At 31.1% G+C, this 26,961-nt stretch overlaps 9 protein-coding genes and 1 non-coding gene across 10 annotated transcripts; 5 read left to right on the top strand and 5 right to left on the bottom strand.

Annotated features, from left to right (window-relative positions):
* Nucleotides 1-650: 650 nt before the first annotated feature.
* NGK1 (hexokinase) lies at nt 651-1,991 on the top strand (the record flags this gene model as incomplete). The annotated part of the gene is made up of 1 exon (XM_064859267.1): nt 651-1,991. One exon carries the CDS (start codon nt 651-653, stop codon nt 1,989-1,991), a length of 1,341 nt encoding a protein of 446 aa, XP_064714076.1.
* Nucleotides 1,992-2,252: 261 nt separating this feature from the next.
* Nucleotides 2,253-3,353, bottom strand: VMA6 (H(+)-transporting V0 sector ATPase subunit d; the record flags this gene model as incomplete). The annotated part of the gene is made up of 1 exon (XM_064859268.1): nt 2,253-3,353. The coding sequence occupies one exon, from the start codon at nt 3,351-3,353 to the stop codon at nt 2,253-2,255; it is 1,101 nt and encodes a 366-aa protein (XP_064714077.1).
* A 924-nt stretch (nt 3,354-4,277) lies between these two features.
* PWA37_002714 (uncharacterized protein) lies at nt 4,278-8,141 on the top strand (the record flags this gene model as incomplete). The annotated part of the gene is made up of 1 exon (XM_064859269.1): nt 4,278-8,141. The coding sequence occupies one exon, from the start codon at nt 4,278-4,280 to the stop codon at nt 8,139-8,141; it is 3,864 nt and encodes a 1,287-aa protein (XP_064714078.1).
* A 1,148-nt stretch (nt 8,142-9,289) lies between these two features.
* Nucleotides 9,290-10,642, top strand: FPR4 (peptidylprolyl isomerase FPR4; the record flags this gene model as incomplete). Its single annotated transcript, XM_064859270.1, has 1 exon — nt 9,290-10,642. One exon carries the CDS (start codon nt 9,290-9,292, stop codon nt 10,640-10,642), a length of 1,353 nt encoding a protein of 450 aa, XP_064714079.1.
* A 1,002-nt stretch (nt 10,643-11,644) lies between these two features.
* Nucleotides 11,645-14,101, bottom strand: VPS70 (putative zinc metalloprotease; the record flags this gene model as incomplete). Its single annotated transcript, XM_064859271.1, has 1 exon — nt 11,645-14,101. One exon carries the CDS (start codon nt 14,099-14,101, stop codon nt 11,645-11,647), a length of 2,457 nt encoding a protein of 818 aa, XP_064714080.1.
* Nucleotides 14,102-14,911: 810 nt separating this feature from the next.
* On the bottom strand, nt 14,912-15,013 carry PWA37_002717. The gene has a single exon. It is a non-coding gene; the product is annotated as a tRNA-Trp (tRNA).
* A 4,186-nt stretch (nt 15,014-19,199) lies between these two features.
* On the bottom strand, nt 19,200-20,144 carry EFM3 (protein-lysine N-methyltransferase; the record flags this gene model as incomplete). The annotated part of the gene is made up of 1 exon (XM_064859272.1): nt 19,200-20,144. One exon carries the CDS (start codon nt 20,142-20,144, stop codon nt 19,200-19,202), a length of 945 nt encoding a protein of 314 aa, XP_064714081.1.
* A 403-nt stretch (nt 20,145-20,547) lies between these two features.
* Nucleotides 20,548-22,254, top strand: MNS1 (mannosyl-oligosaccharide 1,2-alpha-mannosidase; the record flags this gene model as incomplete). Its single annotated transcript, XM_064859273.1, has 1 exon — nt 20,548-22,254. One exon carries the CDS (start codon nt 20,548-20,550, stop codon nt 22,252-22,254), a length of 1,707 nt encoding a protein of 568 aa, XP_064714082.1.
* Nucleotides 22,255-22,347: 93 nt separating this feature from the next.
* Nucleotides 22,348-22,923, bottom strand: PWA37_002720 (nascent polypeptide-associated complex subunit alpha; the record flags this gene model as incomplete). The annotated part of the gene is made up of 1 exon (XM_064859274.1): nt 22,348-22,923. One exon carries the CDS (start codon nt 22,921-22,923, stop codon nt 22,348-22,350), a length of 576 nt encoding a protein of 191 aa, XP_064714083.1.
* A 389-nt stretch (nt 22,924-23,312) lies between these two features.
* Nucleotides 23,313-26,519, top strand: NMD5 (Nmd5p; the record flags this gene model as incomplete). Its single annotated transcript, XM_064859275.1, has 1 exon — nt 23,313-26,519. One exon carries the CDS (start codon nt 23,313-23,315, stop codon nt 26,517-26,519), a length of 3,207 nt encoding a protein of 1,068 aa, XP_064714084.1.
* Between the last annotated feature and the right edge of the window lie 442 nt (nt 26,520-26,961).

Genomic DNA, 26,961 nt, shown 5'->3' on the forward strand with positions numbered 1-26,961 from the left:
AAAAGAAGGTCGACACTTGTGCCTTCTTTTTTTTTTTTAGTAATATTTCGGACTTATTCACGTCCTTGTCTAAAATAATTAAAAAGAACATAATATTAAAGAAGATTAACTTAGTGGTTATTTATCCCTTCTTTCTTTCAATTTTATGAACCCTTTTCAGTGTACCTATAGATTTTTATTATTAGCAATACAGGGAAATTAATTAAGAATATTCATTTTGCTCAAAATTTTTACAGCCAGTTTAGCTTCAATATTTCTATCATAAATAAATAAAAAAAAAGAGAGAAAGAAAAAAAAATAAACAAATGAAATAAAATTGAAAATATACTTGATCAAAATGATTTGAATTTCCTCTTTCGGAATACTTATTGAATGTAGTTTAGAGATTGATACAATCTTGAAAAGGAATCGAAGGAAAACGTTGTCGTGATGATTGAAGGCACAGGTTCTATTAAAAACGTACCAAAAATACTTTTATATAGGTCAATTTGTCCTCAATAATAGAGTAGTACTATCTACGTTTTCAATATCAATTTAAATGGTTATCTGAGGTATCTGTTCTCTTTTTTTAGATATTAATACAACGTTTAATCATATTTTTTGTAGGATATCAGTAAGATAAGACTTTTTAATTAATAGTACAATTTGTCATGCGGTATTCGGAAAGGAAGAAACAAGAATTTTTATCTGATTTGGAGTCAAAATTAATCCCAAAGGACTCGTTGGATCTGATAATAGATGAATTTAAGAATGAATTAAAAGAGAGATTATTATATAGTAACAATTCTATGTTACCAACATTCCTAAAAAAAACTTCTAATTCAGTATTTTATAATCATGCCTGTGATAAAATTATATTGGCTATTGATTTTGGTGGTACTAATTTAAAATTTGCTCTTTTCAAATCTTATCCGACATATGCTATTCAATATTCAAATATAATGGAAATTGAAAATAAATTGGTGAATATATCATTTTTTGATAATATTGTTAAAAATGTTGTTTTGCAATTAAATGATTATTGTTTAACTAATTGCCATAACTTTGAATCAGACTCAAGAAGAGACATATTTGTAAGTATTACATTTTCTTTTCCATTGAACCAAAACAACGAAATTACTGTTATGGGGAAAACTTTTGTATTGACAGATGAAATTAAAGGTCAACCTATTGACATTATATTACAAGAATCATTTGATAAGTATAGTACAAGTCTTATGAATGATAAATTCAAATTTTGGATTAATAAAAACATTATTAACGATTCTATTGCAGTTCATTTAACAAATAAATACAGTAAGGGATATGAAAATGAAATTGTAACAAATGAAAGGAATGAAGATGATAAAATGATATCTTTGATTTTAGGTACTGGGTTAAATGTATGTTTTGAAGTTCCTTTTACAAGTTTGCCAGATTTTAAAAAAATTGCTATGGAGGAGATCTACGAGAGTATGAAAGATGACGTTATTATAAATAGTGAAATTGGTTTCTTGGGTTCTGATATCATTCAATTAAATCCAAATTTTGATATAGTTTCAATTTTAGAGGTGCCAATGCCATTAGAAAATATTACAGCAGGGGATGCATTACCTAAAATTTTAAAACGTGTATTAGAATTTTATCAGATTTATCCTGAAATGACAATAAATTTTGATGGTAAAATTTTCTGTCAATTACTAGATGATCAAGATATTAAGAGTATGATTAGTGGTATTGATATCGAGTTCATAAGGCAAATTGCCTTGATTATTATAAAAAGGGCATCTATATATCTTGTAGCTGCAATATATGCCATCCATGATTTTATTCATTTAGATTGTGCTTTAAAAAATGATAAAACAATTAAAATTGGATATGTTGGATCATTTCTTGCTTACTGTAAGACGTATCAAGATATGATTGATCAATATTCATGTGGAAAAATTCAATTGCAATTTTTACCAGATAGTAGCTTGATCGGTGCTGCTATTATTGGAGGAAAATTTTAATTTACAAGGTGGTATAGTAGACTTTATTTTTGATATTAAAACCAAAAAAAATGACAGAAGTAATTAACTGTTGAGATTTCAATGGTCAATAAAACCTATTTGTGGGACTTTGCTGCTAAGATACTTAGATATATAATTATATGAAATCAATATTCTTTTTAGAGATATAATATAATATAATATGATCAGAATCCTTTGCAATATATATATTATATATGTGTGTATGTATGTATGTTAAGAATGATTATCTGACTATTCCATTCAGCACACAGATATATAATTAGTTATTCTATCTCTTTGATTTTGTGCAATACATTCAGCTATCCAAGTAATATTTCTGATTTCTTGTTCCTTTGATTTCATCCATGCCCATATAGTTGAAATAGTGAACTGTTGTGTGAATGCATCCTTACAAAGTTCCATTTCCATCCTATAGAAATGATCTTCCAACTCACCACTGTCGTCATCTAAGATAGTCTTATAATCATAGACATAGTTTAATGCAGAACGTAAACTTTCGAAGTCTTTGGCTTCTGCTAATAGATGGGTAGCTATTGGATAACATTTGCCTACAGATGGCATCAACTGCAATTTCAAAGCAGAGTCGAGGACATCATCATTATCGGCGGCTCCGTTCCTGTTATGGCCAGGAGAGGTTGAAGATGTGTTTATGGTTTGCAGGGAATTCAATGCAATATTTATTGTTCTCCTATCGGCTTCAAACTCTAATAGCTGCACCATGATATCGGAAGCGGGATTAGGTAGACAGGTCTTGACAAAACTGATAAAATCTTCTAAATATGCTTTATACAGTTTGTTTCTAATGATTTCGATATTTAGATCGTTCAACTCGTCTGCGTTATCAAAACAGTCTTGAAAATATGGAGCCAGGGGAGTATCTATCAGGACAGTCTCGTAAAGAGATTCCAGATCTGTGGCTACGGATAGGGTGGGTAGAGTGTCGAACCAACCAAGAGGATGGCATCTGTTTAAGATCTCTGCTTTATTACGGGAGTGGATTGTGCCAGTGATCATGAGAGTCACGTTATCGATCATGTAACTGTAGGTGATATAATCCATGAATTTTTTGCTGGTGCCCGACAATTGGTCCCTTAGATAGTTAAATTCTTTGTATAGCTTTTCGGATGCCATAGACTGAATAATTGAAGTAGTTAGTGAGTCCTGTGAGACGTTGGTGAGAAAGTTCCCGTAGTCTGTAGAGGATAGTTGCAATTTTAGGTCTTCTAAAGTTTCACATTGAGTCAAATTTAAATACTGATTGGAGGTAAGCAATCCATTTCTATAGCCTCTGACAATACCTTCCACATAACCGTTATCTATATTGAAATATAAACCTTCCATTGAAACAATAAAAAATAGAAATGTATATATAAAAAAAATAAAAATAAAAATCGTAGCAATAATAATAATGATATTTAAGTTGAGTACTTCTTATCTTTCTAATAAAACGGATTCCAAAAAAAGCTTCCCAGTATATAAATTTGATCAATCAGAAGTACTAATATCTTGCGGGATTATTTGCTTTATCCTATTACTCTAGCTTATATTAGTGTATCAGCCTATTCATCCATTCAACTATCCATCTCTTTATTAATCTATCTCTCTATCTCCAAAATGCCTTTATTGAAGGGAGGATTGATGGAAGGAAATGGTTGTGGAGAATTTCGTCTCGAATGGAGAAGGCCATTCAAAAACAAAGAAATGCGTATTTCCTGTTTGGGATTGCGTCAAAAAAAAAAAAAAAAAAAAAAAAAAAAGAAAAGAAAAATTTTCAATTGTTCGGGGAGGGTAACCTGATGAAATTTGCCAGATCTGCAAAGTTACAAATTTTCTTGAACAAAGAAATTGATCTTTAGAACTGGAGATTATTACTGAAACTTGACCTTATTGTATGAGTATGTGCATGTGGGTGTGTATGTGTGTGCGGTGATTAGCAGATCTTAGACCTTTCTTTCATTTTATGTTTTCGCATCTTGTTTTTTTTTTGCATTTATGTGTCCAGATCTTGTTTGACGGTTTTTCCATCTTTCTTCTTGTACTGTTAGTTTCTATTCTGCTTGGCCTGCTATTCTTGACCAATCTCCAAACGGGAAAGGGGGACTAGTAATACTGTACTTAGGGTTATAGAAATATATACACGCATATACGCGTACATACATATCGAAGGTTCGTGTTTATCTATCTAACTGTTTAAATACATACAAAGATTTATATATTCAGAATAATAATTAGAACGAAGCGTGTATTGTCTTAATTGGGTGCACCATGGCAGAGAACAATGAGGTCAAGGTCCCTCTCGTTGAACAAGTCCTAGCTATAACTGTGGAGAAGAAGGAGAAGAAGAAGAAGAAGCCAAAAAAGAAAGAGACAAGGGCTGCAGAAACCGCCACTGAAATGGAAAAGGAAACTAAGGTTGTTGTTGAAGGTGAGGCTGGCGAAGTGAAAAACAAAAAGTCAAAGAAGAAGAGTAAGAAGCCAAAGAGTAGTAATGACGAAAAAGCTTCTTCTTCTTCAATTACTACTACTGGTAGTAGCGGTCCAGAATTGGGTATTAAAACTGAAACTGACACTTCAGAAAAGAAAGAAAAGAAACTTAAAAAGACTAAGAAATCTAAGAAAGAAAAGACTAGTAAAGATGGTGAAACTAGTGTAGTAGAAACTTCTGACGCTACTATTAAAGGTGAGCCAGAAAAAAAAGAAAAGAAGAAGTCTAAGAAGTCTAAGAAGGTCAAGACAACTGATTCCACTAATACTACTAGTAGTATTGATAATGACGATGAAACAAAAAAGAAGAGTTTGAAGAGAAAAGATAACAAAGAAAAGAAGAAATCGAAAAAGAAGGATACCAAAGAAAAGAAATCTAAAGAAGCTTCAAGAGAACCCTCTTTGGCTATCCCTACTTCCGATGATGTTCCTGAAATCCCAATTGACACTAGTGCTTCAGCCCCAACTGAAGCATCTCCGTCTGTTGGTAAATTAGGAACGGTTACTGTAAATAATATTCCACACACTACAACAGTATTTGATTTAACTCACATTAAAGGTACCGAAGAAGCCCCTATTGAAACTAAGAATGATTTCAAGATACATTCCCGTGTTGATTACGGTACAAAGGGTACTAAAGTTGACGTCTTAACAAACCATGTATGTTTAACAGTAGGTGACGATGTTAGTGGTCATAAAAACTCTGAATTGGATCCATGGTGGAAATCTGCCTTCATTTACATCTATCACATAGATTTCAAACCAAATGGAAAACTAGGAAAAGGTGGGAAAGGAGGTCGCGGTAAATCTGTTCCACCTCCTGCCCCACTATCTAAATCAAAGAAATATGAATTAGTCGAAGCTTTATTCCATGAAGATGAGACGTTATATAAATACAAAGATCGTATCGCCTTTAATGGTGAAGAGACTTTGTATTCACACATTCCACTAGAAGAATTCACTTTGTTCGATGGTTGCTGGGATATTTCAAACAAACAGAAGAAGAAGAAGACTTCTATTGAAGGTTTAAATAACAACTCTAAAGAAGAAATGAACGAATTAGTTTCTCAAGTCACATTGAAATTCGTCTCTAAAATTGGTTTATCAGCAATTTATAAAGATACCTTAGGTAAAAATCCAGAAGATCAGGAAAATAAAATGTCTGCACCAGATAAAACTGTCTTACTATCTTTATTAGGTGTCAAATTCCTACAGTCAACCGATCCAATCTTCCAAGTCCATGGTAATAAATTTTTTGTTTATAATCAATATGCTAAGGCTATTCCTTTCCAAATTGGTGCTTATTTGATTCATGGTTTCACTGTGTCTTTAAGATATTCATATGGTTCTGTTTTATTAAATACCGTTAATGTTGCTCTGCCATTCTATAAACATACCAAATACTTACCAGGGGATCCAAAATTCAATGAAAATAATGAAACCCCATACACTTTAATGGATTGGATCCTTGAGTGTTATGATCAGGTTAATGCTCAGCATAATGGTGGTAAACCACAAAAGGGTAAACCTTCTGAAAAGGATATCAATTTCTTTATTAAAAAGAATAGAGATATCAAAAATCTAATAAAAGGCTTAAAATGTTACAGGCCTTACATTAATTATTCTGTTAACCCAGACGGCACACCAAAACCACCAAAGAAAATGCAATCTAAAGGTATTGTTGGTTTTGCTAGAGAGACAGCTACTTCTATGAAATTTAAAATTTTGCCAAGTGATGTTGCTAATCAATCACCAGTTCCCGGTGAAAAGGAAATTATGATAGATACTAATGACTATTTTGCTAAAAAATATAATATTAAATTGAAATACCCAGGTGTTAAATTAGTTTCTTTAGGCGGTTCCAATGTAGTTCCAGCAGAATGTTTGACTATTGTTCCAGGTCAAAAGTTAAGGGGAAGAGTTTATGATGAAAAGGCTGTTATTGATTTCACTGCTTTAAGACCAGATGAAAAATTTAGAGCCATTTCTAGATTAGCTTTACCATCTATTAAAAGGGCTTTGAGTGGTGATGAAGAAAACGTTGTAGCTCCACACGATTCTGATTACAGTTTCTTAAAGGTTCCATCTCGTGTTGTTGACGCTCCAACAATTCAATTCCAGACTACACAAATTAAATATGAAGACAAACCATATGGTACTAAAGTGCCAAACTCTAAAGCTGAATCACAAGAGACCAAAGGTAACTGGAATTTACAAGGTCATCAATTCATACAATCACCAAGTGAGGAATTGACTTTAAGGGCTATCTTTATTAACGATTCCAATAGAGCACCACCTGTCTCTATCATGGAAGATGCTAAGAAATCGTTGAACAAATTTGCCTCTGATGTTGCTTCTGTTGGTGTGAAGTTTAATGTATCCCCTCAACTTATTTTGATCAATGAATTCGACTCTCCAGTTAAGAAAGTTGTTGGCGGTCGTGGCGGCCGTGGTGGTCGTGGTGGTCGCAGTAGCCGTGGCCAAATATCTTGGGAGATTACGCCTGGTGAAGAAAAATTGGTTGAATTGTTATCAAACGTTCCACCAAAGAGTTATATTCTTTTCATCTTAAACAAGCCTAATCAAGATACTGTTTACAATAGATTGAAATACTTAGCTGACTTGAAATTCGGTGTTGTTAACTCATGTGTTGTTTGGAATAATTTCAGAAAGAACTCTATTCAATACAATATCAATGTTGTCATGAAGATGAATTTGAAATTGGAAGGCATCAATCACTCCTTATCGAGTGAAGACTTAAAACCATTAAAGGATGAGGAAACTGGTTTACCGTTCATGGTTCTAGGTGCAGATGTCACTCACTATCCAGAAAAGGAACAAAACTCTATTGCAGCTCTTGTTGGTTCATTTGATGATAAATTTGCTCAATATCCTGGTAACTATATTTTACAGGATGGTCCAGGTGAAGAAACAATTTCCAGAATCGGTAGTATGGTCTATGATAGATTAAGAATTTACCATGCATATAACAATGGTAAATTACCACCAAAGATTTTATTTTATAGAGATGGTACCTCCGAATCTCAATTCCAGGATATTGTTAAAGTGGAAGTTAAAGATATTAAAGAGGCTTTACGAAAGGCAGGTTCACAATTATTAAATGGTGCCAAATATGATCCACCTGTTACTGCTATTTCTGTTGTTAAAAGAAATCAAGTTAGATTTATGCCATTGTATAAGAATGCTATCAATGAAAAGGGTGAAACTTCTGCAGTCCAGTCTATGGGCAACGTTATGCCAGGTACGGTTGTAGATAGAGGTATTACTTCCTCTGCACACTTTGACTTCTTTTTACAATCTCAACAAGCCTTGAAAGGTACTGGTGTTCCATGTCACTATTGGTGTATTTATGATGAAAACCAATTTAATTCTGATTTCCTACAACAAGTTACACATGCTTTATGTTATATGTTCGGTAGATCTAGTACAAGTATTAAGGTTGCATCTCCAGTGTATTATGCTGATATCTTGTGTGAACGTGCCGCTGCATTCTTTAAAGCTAACTATAATGTTGTTAAGTTTGAACACGATAAGAGTAAGAAGAATAGGACTGATCCAATCCCACCTACTAAATTATTACCAGTAGTCAATGACAAGGTTAAGGATATAATGTACTACATTTAGATAAATACTTATTACTGTTTGTCTTTACTGTTGAAATTTTTTTTTTGTGTTCCCTATTTTCCTGAGTTTTAAATTTTATTGGTTTTGGTTGTATTTCATGTATCCCGTGTGTTTTAAATATTTTACTATGTATGTTATTCTTTTATATTATGTAAGTATGTTACTTTAATTTTCATATTTGTTATATTATAAAGTTGACTAGACTAAAAAAACTGAAGATCTTTGTTTCTATATCTATTCTTCATAAGCTTATCATAGTAGAGATAGACCCAACTATTTATATTTTTTGTGAACAAAGAAGAACAATAGCAACAGTAATTCCGTATACTAGCGAGAATAGAATAAACAAAACAAATATAGGAAGAAAAAGGATTAAGAATGGCAGGTATTACAGACTCTTTGAGACTATTTCCTGTTTCTAACTAGAATTACAAAAAACCATACTTGTAGTGTTAATTGGAGTGATAATAAAAATGACGCTTGTAATAGAAAAATAGTGCAAATGATTTCTTAGTATTAATTTTCCTTATTCTGATTTTTTCAATTAGGTCATTTTCTTTTTTTTACACTTTTTTCCATTTTTCCCTTAGGGTTTTATACACAGATTTAGGGCTCTATTTCTTTTTTTGCATAAATTTATCTTCTTTTTCCTAAATGGGAAATTTCTGGAGCCTTGCACTTATACTTCCAAAAAGGGAAATTTTTTGTCGATGCTTGCAGAAAACAAAAGAAAAACAAAAGAAAAAGGAAGAAGCCTGGAGAAAAAAAAATTTTTTTTTCTTTCTTTTTCTTTCTCCTCAATTTGTTTTCCTCTGTGTATGTGTGTGCATCGCAGTGTTAGAATGAGAAGAGGGGAAACAAGGCATCGTTACTATTTAAAGTAGTTATATGTATGGAGTGCCAGATTAGAGCTTGGTGGTACAGATTGTACTTTTTAATGGTTACCAGCTTATTTACCTTTCATGTAATCATTGTAGAATATTTATAATCCTGGTTATTTAATTTTCTTTTTTAGTTTTTTTTATTTTTTTCAATCCTCATATTAATAGTTATTAGGTTATTTCATTAGAGTATATTAGTACAATCGAGAAACTCTGTAAAAAGAGGAAAACAAATATTATTAGATATAACATTCTGTCAGTACAAAAATGTCCGATTTATTACCTTTAGCTACCTATACATTGAATGTTGAACCATATGATCCGACTCCTGCTATCAGTTTTGACAAGCCGGTGACTGTCCGTATTACTATGGCTGCCATTGATCCTGAACCATTCGATGATGAGGAGAAGCCATCCACTTTAAGAATGATTAAGAGAAATCCAGATTTTGATGACTCTGAAGAAGATGAAAGTGATATCGATTTTAATGAAGAAGGAGATGATGATGATGATGATGATGATGATGATGATGATGATGATGATGATGATGAACAAAAAGAAGAAGAAGAAGAGGAAGAAGAAGAAGAAAATAACAAAAAGAAAAAGGAACACCACCATCACCATCACCATCATCACCATCATCACAAGCACAAACACGACAAAGAAGATGAAGAGTCAAATGAAGAAGAAGTGAAGGAAGGTTCCGATGATGAAGAAACTCCAAGTGATGACGATGAATTTGAAGAAACTGTTCTTTTGACTTTATCTCCAAAGACTGCATATCAACAGGCTATAGATATCACTATTGCTCCAGAAGAAGACGTACAATTTGTTGTCACTGGGTCCTATACTATTTCTTTAACTGGTAACTACGTGAAACATCCATTCGATTCTATTATGAATGAAGATGAATACGATGATGGTTTGATCCCAGAAGATAGTGAAGAGGAATATGATGATGATGAATTAAGCGAAGAGGATTTGAGTGATGAACTGGACAACTTAGAAGATGCTAGTGACATTGAAGGTCGTATCGAAGAATTAGTTGCGGAAGATGAAGCCAAGAAGGAAAGTAAGAAGAGAAAGGCTGACGAAGAAGAAGAGGAGGAGGAGGAGGAAGAAGAAGAAGCTGAAGTCGAAATAGAAGAAGAACCAAAGCCAAAAAAAGCTAAGAAGGAAAAGACTAAGAAGCAAACTGAACAAGAAAAGAAGGTTCAAAAGAAAGTTGAATTTAAGAAAGAGCTAGAAGAAGGTCCAACCAAGAAGAAACAGGAAAAGAAGCCAAAGGCTCAAGTTTTACAAGGTGGTATTATTATTGAAGATCGTACCATTGGTAAAGGTCCTCAAGCTAAGAAAGGTTCCAGAATTGGTATGAGATACATCGGTAAATTAAAGAATGGTAAAATTTTTGATAAAAACACTAGTGGTAAACCATTTGTCTTCAAATTAGGACATGGTGAAGTCATCAAAGGTTGGGATATCGGTGTTGCTGGTATGGCTGTTGGCGGTGAACGTAGAATTATCATCCCAGCTCCATATGCCTATGGTAAACAAGCTTTACCAGGTATTCCAGCTAACTCTGAATTGACTTTTGATGTTAAATTAGTTTCTATGAAATAATTAACAACATATTGATTGGATTCATAATATCTTTTTATTATATATTATTTTATTATATATTAATATATTACTCAGAACTACATATATTTGACACTAAAAGAGGAGGAAGTAAAATGAATAAAACCTCCCCTTTAGCAAAATCTAAGTGAACGATTATTATATATATATATGTTTTATTCATTAGATGGAAGTTACTAGAAGATCATTTTACTGGCAGATTAAGACCTTTTTTTCGTATTAGAGTGTTTAACTTAGAATCAAATGTTATATTTAGGTATTATCCAATTTTAGTACTTTTATTATATATGAAACAACTTTTATACATATATATATAAATGATATAATTGATGATATGAGTATTTTTTTAACAAATAAATAAACAAAGGGGATTAAAATTTATTTCATAAAGACTATTTAGTACTGGTACATATTTCTGTGTTGACAAAGTCTTGGTAGATTTGAGGAAAGTTCAAATTTGATATACTTTAATATATATATTAAAACATTCTATTCAATTGTCTGCACATATCAATTATTCTCTTTCTTTTCTTTTTCATAATAGCTTGTTTCATAATAAAAGACTAACAATTATTGTTGCTATTAGTTAATTTAAGCAAATTATTTATAAAAAGATCCAATGAAATGGTGAGTTGAAAGAAGATAGTTTTTTATACATTAATTACTAAACAACTAAATAAGTGAATAGATTATGAATGAAACATAAACTGACTTCTCAATAATATAGAAACTCGATTTAATATTAAATGGGTTGTTCTATCTAACAAGATTCTCAGTTATATACGCCTTTCAAGTTATTATTACTTCTTTATTATTATCTTCAATCCCCATTTATTTTTAATTTAATATGTTATTTAAGAATGAAATACAGTTTTAAGTAGATATAAATAAGCATATATATTAATAACTATATATAAACATTAGTACTATTTTATTATGGCATAAATTTTTCATCGAACCGTTTATATTTTTAAGTCAGTGAAATCAGTTCATAATAGATCTGGCATTATTCACTTGTAGCAACAAAGCATTTACCTGTTCTAGAAGATTTTCTCTATCTAATTCAGTAATAGCCTCATGTATACTTGGAAGTATAACTCCCTCAATACCTGTACTTTTATTTGATGCAAATAAAGAATGCTTAAACCAAGGTCGCCCCAATAGTCCAGTTTTGCTAAGGAACATAGCATCTAATTGTTTCAATTTATCATTTGCTCTTAATAACCTCAAATATAACTTTAATTTTGTCAGAAAGGACCATATTGGATAGTCTTGCTTACATTGCATGGATATTTCATAATTTTTTCTATCAAATATTCTACTATGACGCCATGCCAAAGCAAAAATCTCCCTTTCCAATGAAACAGCCATAATATGTAACTGTTTATCATGTGGGAACATCTTAAGTATTTGTCCATACAGTCTTTCATATTCACCATAAATGACTTTGAAATAGTTATGTGTCTTGAACATATGAAGTTCATTCTCACTGAGCATTAAAGCAATTAAGCCTACCATAGATGCCATATTGCTGTGCAGTTCAAAATTTGGATCTACATATGTAGCAAGGAAATCCATATTATCATATAATGAATGGGTCACTGTTACTGGATCATCTTTCGAAGAGTTTCTTTGAAAACTAAAACTAGCAGACGGAATAGCTAAATGATACTGGAATGGCACATAGTCAGACGTGCCATCAAGTAGTTTAAATTTACTATTTGAATTCATTTTCCATTCATCATACAAAGTTACATCATCTAGTCCTTTAAAATTTATAAATTTTGAGGCGTATCTGATTATGTGGTGTAGCAATGGATTCGATTTACAAGTGAAAGAAGAACCTGCTATAGCATTATTATCCAAATTTAAATACGCAAGGGCAGACTTTCCTAGATTGTAACCATGTTCATCAATAAATTCGGTTGAACCTATTAGTCCATTATTTTCTCCATCCCAAATAATTAATTTAATAGGCCTCAAAGGTTTCCAACCTTCATCTAAGAGGTACTTAAATCCTCTTGCTATTTCTAATAAAATGGCATTATTTGAGGCAGTCGTAGCACATATTATGGATGATGTAGAGTCTCTACTTGCTCCAATAATGATTTCTCCATGTTGAAATATCCCAGGAATTTGTAATATAATGTTACGTATTTCAACAATTGAAGTATTTTGTTTATTAACTAATTGTATAACTGTTTTGTTAGTTGATGGACCTGATGAGTAATCGAAATTTTGGATATTACCATTCTCTCTCCATTGAATTCCAGTATTATTTATTTGCTGTAGAATTGGTGTAATATCTTTGACACTTAATGGAATAGATGGGATTCTTGGTAATTTCCCAACAGGTGACAGTCTTTCAGTGTAAGGGTACTTAGATGGATAATTGGGAGTTGTTGGATCACCGGGGAAATCTGTATAATATTCGACTGTGGCACGTTCAATGGCACTTGGATTTCTAGCTGGTCCATCTGGGAACGGTAGATAACCATTTTTAGTAGTTACAAAACCGTCATCTACTGGATCATTGAAAAAAATTACACTTGTTGCACCATATAGTTCAGCATTTCTAACTTTTAAGCCACTATTCAAATAGCCATATTTAATTATATGGATCTTTCCCTCAATATCAATATTGTTATCAATTAAAAATTTATAGTCATTTAAAGTACCATAATTACAATAAACAAACTGAGATGTAACATTCCCATTTGGTGCAAATGAATTAAACCCCTTTAATGTGTTTAGTTGGGTTTTATTGAATACAGTATCTTCAATCAAAGTGGCATTCCAGATAATTTTGTCATTTTGAATTAATTTCACCTGAGTATCTACAGGATTACTGATCCAGGGATAATAATTTTCAAAATACGGCGAAAACCCCATATTTTTTAAGGTATCAATAAGATATTTATCATAAGTTAAAGCGTTCCCAGATTTAGTTAAATTACTAATGTGATTTTCTGCTAGATTTTCTTCCTGCAAATTGTTTAAAAATATCCTGTAGACTTCAGCTGTAGTAAATTTTGATGAATGCCATCTCCTAAGATCTCTTGAAAGGGATGTTCTTGGAGCAAATAATGTCAAGAACCCAAGATATATGGTCAAACTGATGAAAATTAAGATTATAAATTTTTTTTTATCCATATGTTCTTTTATTATTTGATATTCACTTATTATTGAGGAGATTGTGTTGCTACGTGGACGTATCCAATTTTGCACCTGATCTATATGGTTTGTCAAATTCATATCATTGTTGTTATAGTTATTGGTGGTTGTAGTAGTAGAGGTACTATGGTTATCATTTAATTTAGTGGATGATTCCTGAGAGGAATAGTTAGTAGAGAAGTGAGATGAAGATAATAAGGGTGTATCGTACGAATTCTGGGGCTCATCAGGAATATTGTTGTTATTATTATTTGGTAAGTCATCCATTCTAAATCGATTCTAATAGCATGGATATATATGTGAGTGTTTGGATAAATAGATTATCAAATCATGCATTTCAATATTTATACCCTATTTACAGATAAATACATAAATAAATACATAAATAAGGTATCTGAGCCGGTGGCCGTTATTGTTAGTTTTGTTATTGATAAAGATTACGGATAATAAAGTGACTTAACTTTGATTGATTGACTTTTATGATATTGTTACTAAGGGAGAAAATATTAAGAAAAACACTCCGTTATCATAATACCAGTGGATTGTTATGGTCAGTGAGATATACAAATCGCATAGATGGGACAGAAAGATTTCCCACGAATATATATGGATAATATTGATAATTGAGGGTGGATAAAGACAAGACAAGATACAATGGTCTTTAATAGGATCTAAAAAGATCAAGAAAAGAAACTAATCAAGTCTGCAAAACAGTTAAAAAACAAAAAATAAAAATAAAAAAGAACATTTGGTATGTTCACCATGGTTTTCTGTGTTATAGCAAGCCATTTTATATTATGTAACCGGTTGGTTCATTTTATTTTACTTGGTTTACAATTTGTATAACAATATTCACTGAAATGTGGTGAAACTTACTATTTACCACGAACAAGGCCTCTCTTTCAAACGATTTAGGAAGCAGATCACAGAAGAGTTCGGTAATGGGTGTGTAAATTAATACCGCCATCATTCCGTAAATCTTCTGCATTGCCAGCCATGTGACCAATGGAAAAACAAAAAATATAAAGATAAAAAAACGTGTCACGTGATTTAGTAATTGGCTGCAAAAAGAAAAAATGAAACGGACAGGAATTGAACCTGCAACCCTTCGATTGCAATCTTTCCACTTGAACCAGGAATTAACTGGAGTCGAAAGCTCTACCATTGAGCCACCGCTTCATCTTCGAATGCTTGGTGTTCTATGGTGATATATAATGATTGTATTTCTTAGGTTTTCTAAAAAGTTTTTTAATTAAAAATTCAATTTAATTAACCTAAACTAACAAAACCTATAGTAACAAATTATTATTTAATATTTTATGATGATGTATATCTCTTAGAAAGTATTGGATTTAATATTTATATTCATCATGGTCTTAGCGTTAAGTAAATTGAATATCTTGTTTATTAAAAATACTAGGCAATGAATATGTATAAGCATACATATATTATATATATAAAAATAAAACCAATGATCTACTAAAAATTTTCTTGAATGAAGAAAACTAGTGAGCATATTTTCTTTTTTCTAAAAATAAAAAAAGTATGATACCCATTGTAAGAAGATATTTTAAAGATGTCGTTAATTGTGCTAATTTTATATAGTGTATTCATTACATATATATTTCTTCAAATTTATTAAAATATAATTCAGACTTTAGAGAAGTCAGCTGTACGATATTATTCTTCTCTGGCTTCTCTTGAGAAAATAAATTTTTATAAAAAATATTTTATTTATATATAGATAAGGGTATTCAATGAAGATACACTTATTTTTTGAATGCTATTTTTGACGTTGGGCATTAAAATAAGTAAGGGTTGTCAGTTAATAAAAAATTAAGATTTATGTAAAAAATCAGCTCATATAATAGTAACTAATTTTATAGTCAAAAACATAAACTTTATCTAAAGTATGACTACACTGAGTTTTAAAAGAAGTCTAACTCTTGAAAGGTTTTTTTATACAGAATTAATATTCTTATTTAATATATATAGAAAAAATTTGTAAAACTGGCTATTTCTTTTTATATTTTTTTTTTCTCTATGTTGAAATTTAAAAGGTGTGGAGTAATAACCTATAAGTTATAACGGAACTCTATGAACCGTATTTTTATAAGTAATCGCTCACAGTATTAAATAATACATATATTATATACAAAACTATGTATGACGTATATAAAGTTGTGAGTAAAAGAAATTATTTCTTGTCGGGAATGAGCGCCTTTATTCATTGGATATATAGTAAATATTCTCAATATTATATTAAACAGATTTAATATACAAAATTATAATAAAGTTCTTCCCTTTCTTTCTCTATATACAACATAGAAATAATAATATACAAAGATTGTAAATAAGATAAAAATAATGTATGACGAAATCCTTGGCTTTATATATGTTAACATTAAGCCATTTTCCTCTACGAACAGTAAGATATTTAATAAACAAACTCAACAACTTTTGGTGACCTTTCAACAATTATTACTCAACAATTTATCGTTTAGTGTCTGCTAAAATCTTATTGTTCTATCTATTTTATTATAGAACATTCTATTTCAACATTTCTAATTTCTATATCTTGACTATTTATATTTTTCAGAAAGTTAATTTTGAGAAAAAAAAGTTTTTCACAAAATTTTCATTGAGTCTGCGTAATATCTCAACACTTTAAGTCTTGAAATATAATTTTATTTTTGGAATAATCAATTTACTCTCAGATATTTATTAATCAGTATATCCTTTGTTGATGTTCACGGTGTTGTTTGTTTCCGATTATTATTTTGATAACAAATTCATATATATTTCAATATTTTGAACAGTTTAATAATTTTTTTTAATGGAGAGTACCATGTCTATTATTACTATTTTCATTTGTTTATTTTCTGATATTCAACTTTTGTTAAAAAAAATGTAATTTCATAAAATTTAAATGAATTTTGGGGAAAAAATAATTAAAAAATTTGGCAACTCCCTTTTTACAACAGATATTTGATCATTTAAAATCAGTGCCTGTATTTATGGAATAACGAAGATATATTGTAAAGAAAAAAATTTTTAAATTAAAATTCTCTCTTGGGAATTTTGTAGTTTGGTTTATAACAATATATAGTTGTAATAAGTAAAAGACAACATTTCCAAAATATTAAGTTCATCTTCTTTTGATTCAAATGTTTTATTTAATTTTTACAAAATACAAATGAAAAAAAAAAAAACAGATAAATCAGAAAACTGATACAAAACCCGGCTATGTTTAGTACTTAGGAAAAATATCTAATAATATTTTTTTTTGCAAAAGAAAATTGACAGAAAAATTACATAAAAAATCTTTTTCTTTTTTTGTATGACATCCTTAATATCAATATTCCTATATTCTTTTTTTTTTTTTAAATATAGCAACTGATGAGAATGAGCACCTGTAGTCATTGAATATATAGTAAACATTCTCAATATTATACTAAATAGATTTAGTATACAAAATTATAATAAAGTTCTTCGGTTTTTTTATTTATATATATAATTTATAATGATAATGTATAAAAGATGAACAAGGGGAGAAACATAATATGAAAAAAATGTTGGCTCTATATATTTTCATATCTGGCCTATCTCGTCTACGTACAACATCAAATTATTGATAAGGTTTGTTTACATCTATTGATAAGCAAACAATACATTCTCCACTTTTTCCTTATCGATTAATATTTATTAAAATCTAGTTGGCCTATTATTAATTCTGGAACGTTCAATTTCAGAAGTAACCATTTTATTTTCAAGGTGAATAAATTTTTGTATTACAAAATAATATCAAAATCAGTGAAAAATTAACTATTGCAATACTATTATATGTTCATTTATATACATATACTTGATAAATATCTACTTGATGTACTTGATAAACATATTAACAGTTAGGTAACTTTCCATAATATATTTTTAACAAGAACAAAGATCTTAGTTTAAAGCAAAATAAAAAATTTAGCATCTAAGGAGAGTCTAATATTTTCAAGATTTATTACACACTAATTTTTTAATTTTATATTTTATAGTTTGCATGTGATTTACATATACATTTGAAAATATACCAGAAGAAATAAATTAAAAAAAAAACACTCAACTCTACCCTATTTTCAATATGCTATATAATAAGTAAAGATATCCATATAAATAGACAATTTTCTCAATGTATAGCGTCATTTCTTTAAGAACTTTGTATGTTCCTTGCAAAAAAACTAGAACAAAAAAGAAACGCAAAACTTAGTTGTATCTAGATGTGTGTCTTATAAGGCAAAAATATTCCTGTTAAGTACGGTCTAAAAAATGAGAACAAGTAGGAAAAAAAAGGAGAGAAGACATAGCTTTATTCAAATTAATTGTATCTAAACAAACACGGCAAAATTCTAACAGATCTTAACAAAACATTTCCCACACTTGATCTTTCTTCCTTTGATTCTTCTTTCCCTTCCAATTCATGGCAAAATTATTTTACAAAGTAACTATGACTATTAATAACTAAAAGACTGGCTCACTGTCTTTATTAGTCATTTATTCAAAAACACATATGATCTTTGCTTTTACATTTCAGACTCCCTTTTTGTTCACTTCTATTTAATAAAGAAACAATTCAAAGACAAAACAAAACAACAGCAGCAAGAAACAGAAGTTTGCAGTCTAGCATACTTCAACAAAGAATACTCATTTCTTTGCAAAAGTAGTCAGCTCTCTTATCAATAAATAGCACATCTACACTATAATTGAATTGATTATTTTTTTTTTCCTATTAGATGTATCTAACCCTAAAATACCCTTTTACATTTTTTTTTCTTGTCATCAAGAAAAAAAAGAAAGTTTTTCTTTTTTCCGTGAGGGTAATATAGTTGCTTTGCCATGAAGAAAAAATGGAAGATATATAAACAAAGTACAAATTCTTTCTTTCATCCATTAGATCCTTTTCACTCTGCTTGCAGACTTGGGGTCTTCCTCACAAGACTTCTTGTTCTTCTTTTGACGATGGTATCTCTTCTTTTTCATACCTCTTTTCTTGCTCAGTTTGAAGAAGACCAACTTTGTCCAAATGTTTTCCCTTGCAATAGACAGTACGATTAAAGAGTATATTTATGTTCACTTCTTTATTCGTGATATGCAATGATTTTAAATGGGGAAAGATCAATTATAATTGTTATTAAGTCAACTTTATAAGAACTCGTGTGGAATTACTCGTGTACGTTTTGTACATCTTCATGATACTCGAGTGTCAGAGGTCGACTACAGCTGTATTTTCTTTCTCTCTCTTTCTCTCTCTAAGTATATACGTTGTAAGTTGATTTACAAAGTGAAAAATCTGGTTTCCGCTTTTTTATTTTGTTGTTTAACGTTGTGTTATTCTATATATATGGATTGGAGCAATCAGCTCTCTGTATAAAAGATTTTCCATATCTTGGATAATTGAGGTGTCGTTTTCACTAACACATGTGGTATTTAGTCCGTTTCTATTGCATTCCTCTAGAAACTGATTGATGGTCTCTTCACTTCGAATTGTGCATGAGATTAATATCTCTTGACAGCTTTTAAGTCTCAAACAAGATTTGATACAGCGGCATAATGCCACAAAACTTGTTGAGTCGTACGTAATATCTGCACCGACTAATAATGTCACATCCTCTGGAATATTTTTATCTTCATCCCAAACTAACCTTTGCCTTATAATCTTATTACCATCATTACTATCATTATCATTATTATTAGAAAGATTACTGATCCCGTTCAAACTTAAGTTTCTTAATAAAGAACCTTCTAATAGATTTGAATCGCCATCTGTAATATATATCTTACAGTTCCCCTTTAACCATTTATATAGAAATATAGACACTAATCCGGTTCCTGCGCCCAATTCTAAGATACATTGTTTGTACAAATTCATAGGACCCATCCTATATAAATATAAACATAGGTAGATGGCAGCTTCCCACGTACGGAACCCTGTAGTACTCAAAGAACTAATCAATCTGGGTTTTTCCCATAACCTAATTCCCACCTCCGAACCAATTGAATACAGAATCACATCTTCATAATCACCTGCTTGTGGAGGTTGACAGTGTAATAATGGCAAATATTCTTCATATACCCATTCATCCTCCGGTGTAATCGTGTCCAAGATCTTTTTCAAGACCGTCCTGACATAGTACGCATTGTAGCGCTTTATATCCATCAATTCTTTGTGTAGTAATGGATACTTAGATAGATCTTTGTCAAAATCCAATTGTTTAACAGGGCATCTACTCTTTAGTCTATTATACAATTCTCTTTCATCCATAGTTTGTTGAGAGCTCTTTTTATTCACTCATAACACTTCTTTATATGTCTCTTTCTTAAAACCAACATAAAAATAAACTCCCCTCAAATACAAACCCAAATACTGGTAGTCTAACCACCAATAATATACTGTGTTTGCAGTTCGAGATGACCTTAGATCTGTCTTCTTTTCTTATTTTCATTTTTTTCATTTTTTTCATTTTTTTTTTGATCTTAGTAAAATGAGCCTTCCATTGATCAAAAATGAGAGATATTGTGATGACTCGATGAACAAGCAAACACGTTTAAATACAACAACGTCTATTCACATCACTATTGATATGGGTACTCTTGTTATCGACGTACGTAGCAAATAACTACTATTACAACTACTATTACTACTTTACATATAATAAGAAATAACTATGCCTAGATTAGTACCTTTGATAGTTCTCTTTGTGTCGAGTTTAGCATATTATTATTATTATTCTAATTTTGTAAAACCAAACCGAACAAATATCGACCCAAAATTCCGTAGTGAACAAATTGAAAATGTCATTATACAGACCTGGACTGACTATAAGTTGAATGGTTGGGGAAAAGATATCTATCACCCAATTAATCATAGAACATCTAGAAATATGCCAATTTCTGGTGAGCCCTTAGGCTGGATTATTATTGATGCCTTGGACACATTGTTATATGTACATTCTTATTCCAAGAATCAAACAATTAAGGAGAATATGCAACAGGAGATAGAAAATGTTGCTGATTGGTGTATTAATACATTGAATTATGATATCGATACAAATGTGAATATATTTGAAACCACTATTAGAATGTTAGGTGGATTATTATCATCGTATTATCTCACAGAAACAACATACAGTCACAATAATCGTAGTACGAATAATAACAACACGTTAGATTCCAAAATATTCTTAGAAAAAGCAATTGATTTAGCTGATAGATTAATTCCAGCCTTCAATCAATCTGCCACAGGCATCCCCTATTCTAGCGTCAACTTACATTCTGGCGATGCAAAACGGAATCGTGCAGATATGGGTACATCCTCAACAGCAGAATTTACCACTTTACAATTAGAATTCAAATATTTATCTATATTAACTGGGGATGATAAATATTGGAAATATACTGAATCTGTCTATGAACCTTTGTATACGAATAATAATTTGATCGATTTATATGATTCTTTAATCCCTATTTACACATTTCCTAATACCGGTAAATTCTATACAAGAAACATTCGAATGGGTTCCAGAGGTGATTCATTCTACGAATATTTGTTGAAACAATATTTATTCACACATGAAACTTTGTACTATCAGTTGTATCGAAAAGCAATGGACGGGATGAAACGTCATCTTTTACGTCAATCATCTCCCAATAGGCTTGTATATATCGCTGAGAGACCATTCGGTTTAAATAATATCCATTCGTCTAAAATGGATCATCTGGTCTGTTTCATGGGTGGTCTATTAGCTATGGGTGCCACTGAGGGAATAACCATCAGTAAAGCACGTACCATGGATTGGTGGAATTATGAAAGGGAACAAGATTGGCTATTAGCGCAAGAATTAACATACACATGTTACCAAATGTATAAACAGACACCAACAGGGCTAGCTCCAGAGATTGTGGTATTCAACGACCCTGAATCAGCGGAGGCACGCCGATTTAATCCTAAGAACACAAATTGGTGGATTTCACCAACAAAAGATTTTGCTATTAAACCATTAGATGCACATAACCTACAAAGACCAGAGACAGTTGAATCTATAATGATACTGTATCATATCACTAAAGATAAAAAATACCGCCAATGGGGAGCAGAAATCTTAGACAGTTTTATCAAACACAGTTGTATTCATTGTGATGAACCAAACTTAATCACGTATACATCATTAGATAACATGATTCAAATACCAACAAAGAAAAAAGATAATCTAGAAAGTTTCTGGATAGCTGAGACTTTAAAATATCTATATTTATTGTTTCAAGATGATTTCGACCTAACTAAAGTTGTTTTCAATACTGAGGCTCACCCATTCCCGGTTATCAGTGAAGAACTATTAAAGAAATTAAATTTAACCACTGGGTGGAATATTTAAATAATGTCAATCTTCATACAGCCTCGCCCATCTTCACATATATATAGATCCATACAGATTTTACATAATGTCAATATTTCCCCCTTCTATTCTTTACATTAACACTTTATCTTTACATAATTGAAATATTGAATTGACAACATCACCCTGATTCAACTGCAGAGCATTAATTGCCTCGTCTTCAGTACATTTAGTTTGTTTTATAATCATATCAATATCTTTTTGATCAATAGTCAGCTCGTCCGATCTGTCTTCAAAAGAAGGTAACAAAGCAGGTTGTCTAGCTTGGTGTTGAGCAATAACCAATTTTTGTCCAAAACTATCTATCAGTGGATTTCCAAAGACCATGTATGTTCCATTGCATTTATAGACCTCAGGATTCTCAATAATGATCAACTGATTATCCATTCTTCGTACTGTTACTCTGCTGATACCGGGAACTCTCTTATAATTCGGTTTAAGTAACAGACTCTTTGCATGCTGCATGTTTTGTGATGACACATCTTCCTCTTGATCCACTGCCACTTTCAAACCGTTGTCGAAATCATTAATCTTATTATTACTCTGTTCCATAGTGTGTAATTGAATTGATAATATTCTATGATTCTGATCTAGCAGATAGTTAACCAGCGTCGAACATACAGTTGATGCCATTAGAGTGTAACCCATCTACAAATATCATTTCTCTATATATTTGCATTTACACTTTGCTACTTCAAGATTAAAAGATTATGAAGATTTAGTTTCCACCCACACATCCATCTGTAAATTCTCTTCATTTGCTTTTTGATTCTCTTCATTTTGTTTTGTTGATTTTATTAAAAAAAATAAGAAAAAACATAAGCAGGAGAGATGATGACTTTTAGTGATCATGTGTGTTGGATACTACTTTATTTATGTAAGGAAGCATAGGTGAATTAGTATATTGAGATTTAATACATTCCACCCTTGCTTATTTATTTACTTGTTCTTTTCGTTTATCTCTGCCATTTTTTTTTCTTTGTTATTTTTGTGTGGTTCTTCTTTAAATAAGAGTAACATCAAAAATACTTCCCAGGATGGATACCAATGCTTTATTGCACTGCTTTGCTGGGACTTTGAAACATGATCCAACTATCAGACATAATGCAGAAACACGGCTAAAAGAAATTAGCAAAACGCCAGGATTTCTGGGTGCATGTCTAGATATTATTGCGTCTGGTACTGAAACTTCTGAGAGCATTAAGTTATCTGCATCCCTTTATTTCAAGAATAAGATAAATTATGGTTGGAATGCTTCTGGAAGCTCAACAGGTACATCAGCTTTTTCTTCTTCAAATAAGAATGAATTATTGAGCTTCGTAGTGGATAATGACGAAAAACCAGTGGTCAAAGATATGTTGGTTCAAACCATGATAAGTTGTTCCAAAAATTCTCCTCACTGTATCCGTATTTTGAAATCTGCTTTACTTACAATTGTTGGCAATGAATACCCTAGACACAATTGGGATGATCTTTTACCTAAATCTTTGGAATTAATATCCAATGGGGATTTAGATTTAGCATATATTGGTTTATTATGTCTATCCGAGATTTTCCGTACTTATAGATGGAAGACTAATGATTCAAGACAAGATTTAGAAATGCTGATCATTAATTACTTCCCATCTCTTTTACAATACGCCAATGATTCTCTTTTATCAAATGAATCAAACGTCAATGATGAAAGAATAGGTGAGTTATTAAGATTGATTATCAAGATTTATAAATTTGTCACTTATCATGACTTACCATTTGTATTACAGAGAGATGAACACTTTATCCCTTGGGCCAACCTATTCGTTAAAATTATCCAATTACCTTTACCCACTAATTTTGTAAATAAAGTTGATAAAGAATCAAGAAGCCATTACTCTTGGATTAAATGTAAGAAATGGGCTTATGCAAACCTGTTCAGATTATTCCAAAGATATGCTTGTAAATCTTTATCCGGAAGATACGACTATGCTGATTTTAGGGTCATGTTTATTGAACATTTCTTACCCCATTTTTTACAGGTCATGTTTCAACAAATCGAACTATGGGGTAACGGTTCTCTATGGTTAAGTGATGAATCTTTATATTATATTTTGAATTTTATTGAAACTTGTTCCACCCAAAAGAAAACATGGCCATTGATCCAACCACATTTTGAAATCATTTTAAAATACGTTATCTTCCCATTATTAACACCAAACGAAGACACTTTAGAGACTTTTGAAAATGATCCACAAGAATACATTCATAGAAATTTAGAATTATGGGATAACGATTATTCTCCAGATTTGGCTGCTACATCAGTCTTAATTACTGCTATTGGAAGACATCCATCATTAACTTTACCACCAACTATGGAGTTTATTGTCCAAACTTTACAAACTAACGTGTTGAATTCAAATACCACATTAGAACAAGCAGTTCATATTGAATCTGTATTAAAAATGTTTTCAAGTATCTTGGATAAATTATTAGAAAAAAAATCACCATATCGTAACGACATAGAGAATTTGTTAAACACATTGATTTTCCCTCTTTTCAATTCTAGTTATGGGTTCTTAAAGGCTCGTGTCTGTGATATTTGTTCTAAAATCGGTGATATCGAATTCAAAGACCCAAAGCTTATCGAAATCATTTTTCAAGGCATCATGACATGTTTGAACGATTCTAGTGATTCATATTTACCAATCAATCTTTCTGCATCCCTAGCTTTACAAACATTTATCTCTGAACCTTACTTTAAAGAGACTCTGTCAGGATCAGTGGTTCCAATCATGCAAAAATTGCTATCTTTATCTAATGAATTTGAATCCGATGCAATATCTGGTGTCATGCAAGAATTTGTCGAACAGTTTTCTGATCAGTTACAACCATTTGGTGTGGAGTTAATGAATAATTTGGTTCAACAATTCTTAAAGCTGGCCATAGACTTAAATGATGCATCAAATATTGATCCTGCTACTATTATGAATTCGGATGATATCCCAGATGAATCTGATAAACAGATGGCTGCATTAGGCATTTTATCCACCATAATATCTATTCTTTTATCGTTTGAGAACTCTTTAGATATTGTAAAAAATTTGGAACAATCATTTTATCCTGCTGCTGAATTCATATTAAAGAACAATATCGAAGATTTTTATCGCGAATTAAGTGAATTTTTCGAAAACTCGACATTTTTGTTACGTCAAGTGACACCAATCACTTGGAAAGTTCTGGAATTAATTGGCGAAGCTAATCGTAAGGATGATAGCATGATTTCGTACTATTTAGAAGATTTTATGTTAATGCTCAATAATATCTTATCATATGGGGGTGAAGAATTAAGAAAAAATGGATTTTATTTAAATATACTTTTTGAGATTTACGCAGATTTCAGTATTACCGAAGATACCTCATTGGATGAATTAAATGTACTTTTCGATCTATCACAAAAATTGACAATTGCATTAGGCACACAGTTGCCTGATGCAGTGAGAGAGAAATTTTTAAATGACTCTTTACAAGCTATTTTAACAGAAAAGGATATATTGAAGACTAATATTGTGTTTGGCGTTACATCATTCAATGTTATTTTAGCTAATATCGTTTCAGCACCAGCATTAACGTTAAAATACTTACAACAATGTAATGCACTTGAATTATTCTTTGATATATGGTTGAACCATTATCTAGCACATTATACAAGAACGTTTGATATTAAATTATCCACAATGGCATTATTATACCTGTTGACTCAATTAACCGAGGTTGAATTGACTAATTTTTCCATTGCAAGAATATTACCTAAATTAGGTGCCGATCTAGTTGATCTAATAAAAAGATACCCAAAAGCTGAACGTGAATTAGCAGAGAAACGTAAAGAATATACATCTTTCGATAATAATCCAGAATCTACATTACACTTCAACGATGATGATGACAACGATGGCGCTTGGGATGCAGATGGCGATGATGAGGTAGCAGATAATGAGGACGATTTAATTGTCCAAAAATTCTTGGATGAATTGAAAAATAAAGATGATTCAGGATTCCATAATACTTTCAGTTTCAACGACAACGGTTCATTTGATGACTTGGAAGAAGACCCATTGACCAAATCTATTCTTGATGATATCAATATCTACTCATTAGTCAAGGCCTCTCTATCTCATATGCAGCAAGCTGATGGGTCAAAGTACCATGCAGTATTTGGTCAATTGACTACAGACCAACAACAATGCCTGTTGCAAGTAATAAATTCCTAACTTTCCGTCATCTTACACCTACATATATATGTATATTTGTGACATACATAGATTTAGTTATCTGTTTGTGACACTGTAAAATATATTGAAATGGATAATAGCAACTACTGATTGCTTGATTCAGTAGCAACAGTGTTAGTAATAGTAACAATAACAGTAGCAATAGTCAATAAGTAATTTATGGACTGTTGATGGTGGAAGAACCTGCTTATGGAAAGAAGTTTTATATAGTTACATGCTGTGGGGCACGGATGTTGTGACACTACTGAAAATTTTTCTATCTTTTCTTGAACCGGCAGAGTGAAAAATTTTGAAAAGAGAGCCAACTACATCAATTTTGATGTCTTTGTTCATCTCATCTCATCTCATCTCATCTCATCGCAATTTTTTACAACATCTCTGTTAGTCAAACCAAATATCAATTGAGACACTCACACGAATA

The sequence above is a fragment of the Arxiozyma heterogenica genome (genome assembly GCF_036370985.1).
Source record: "Arxiozyma heterogenica strain weizmannii chromosome Unknown scaffold_21, whole genome shotgun sequence".
NCBI classification, from domain to species: Eukaryota; Fungi; Ascomycota; class Saccharomycetes; order Saccharomycetales; family Saccharomycetaceae; genus Arxiozyma; species Arxiozyma heterogenica.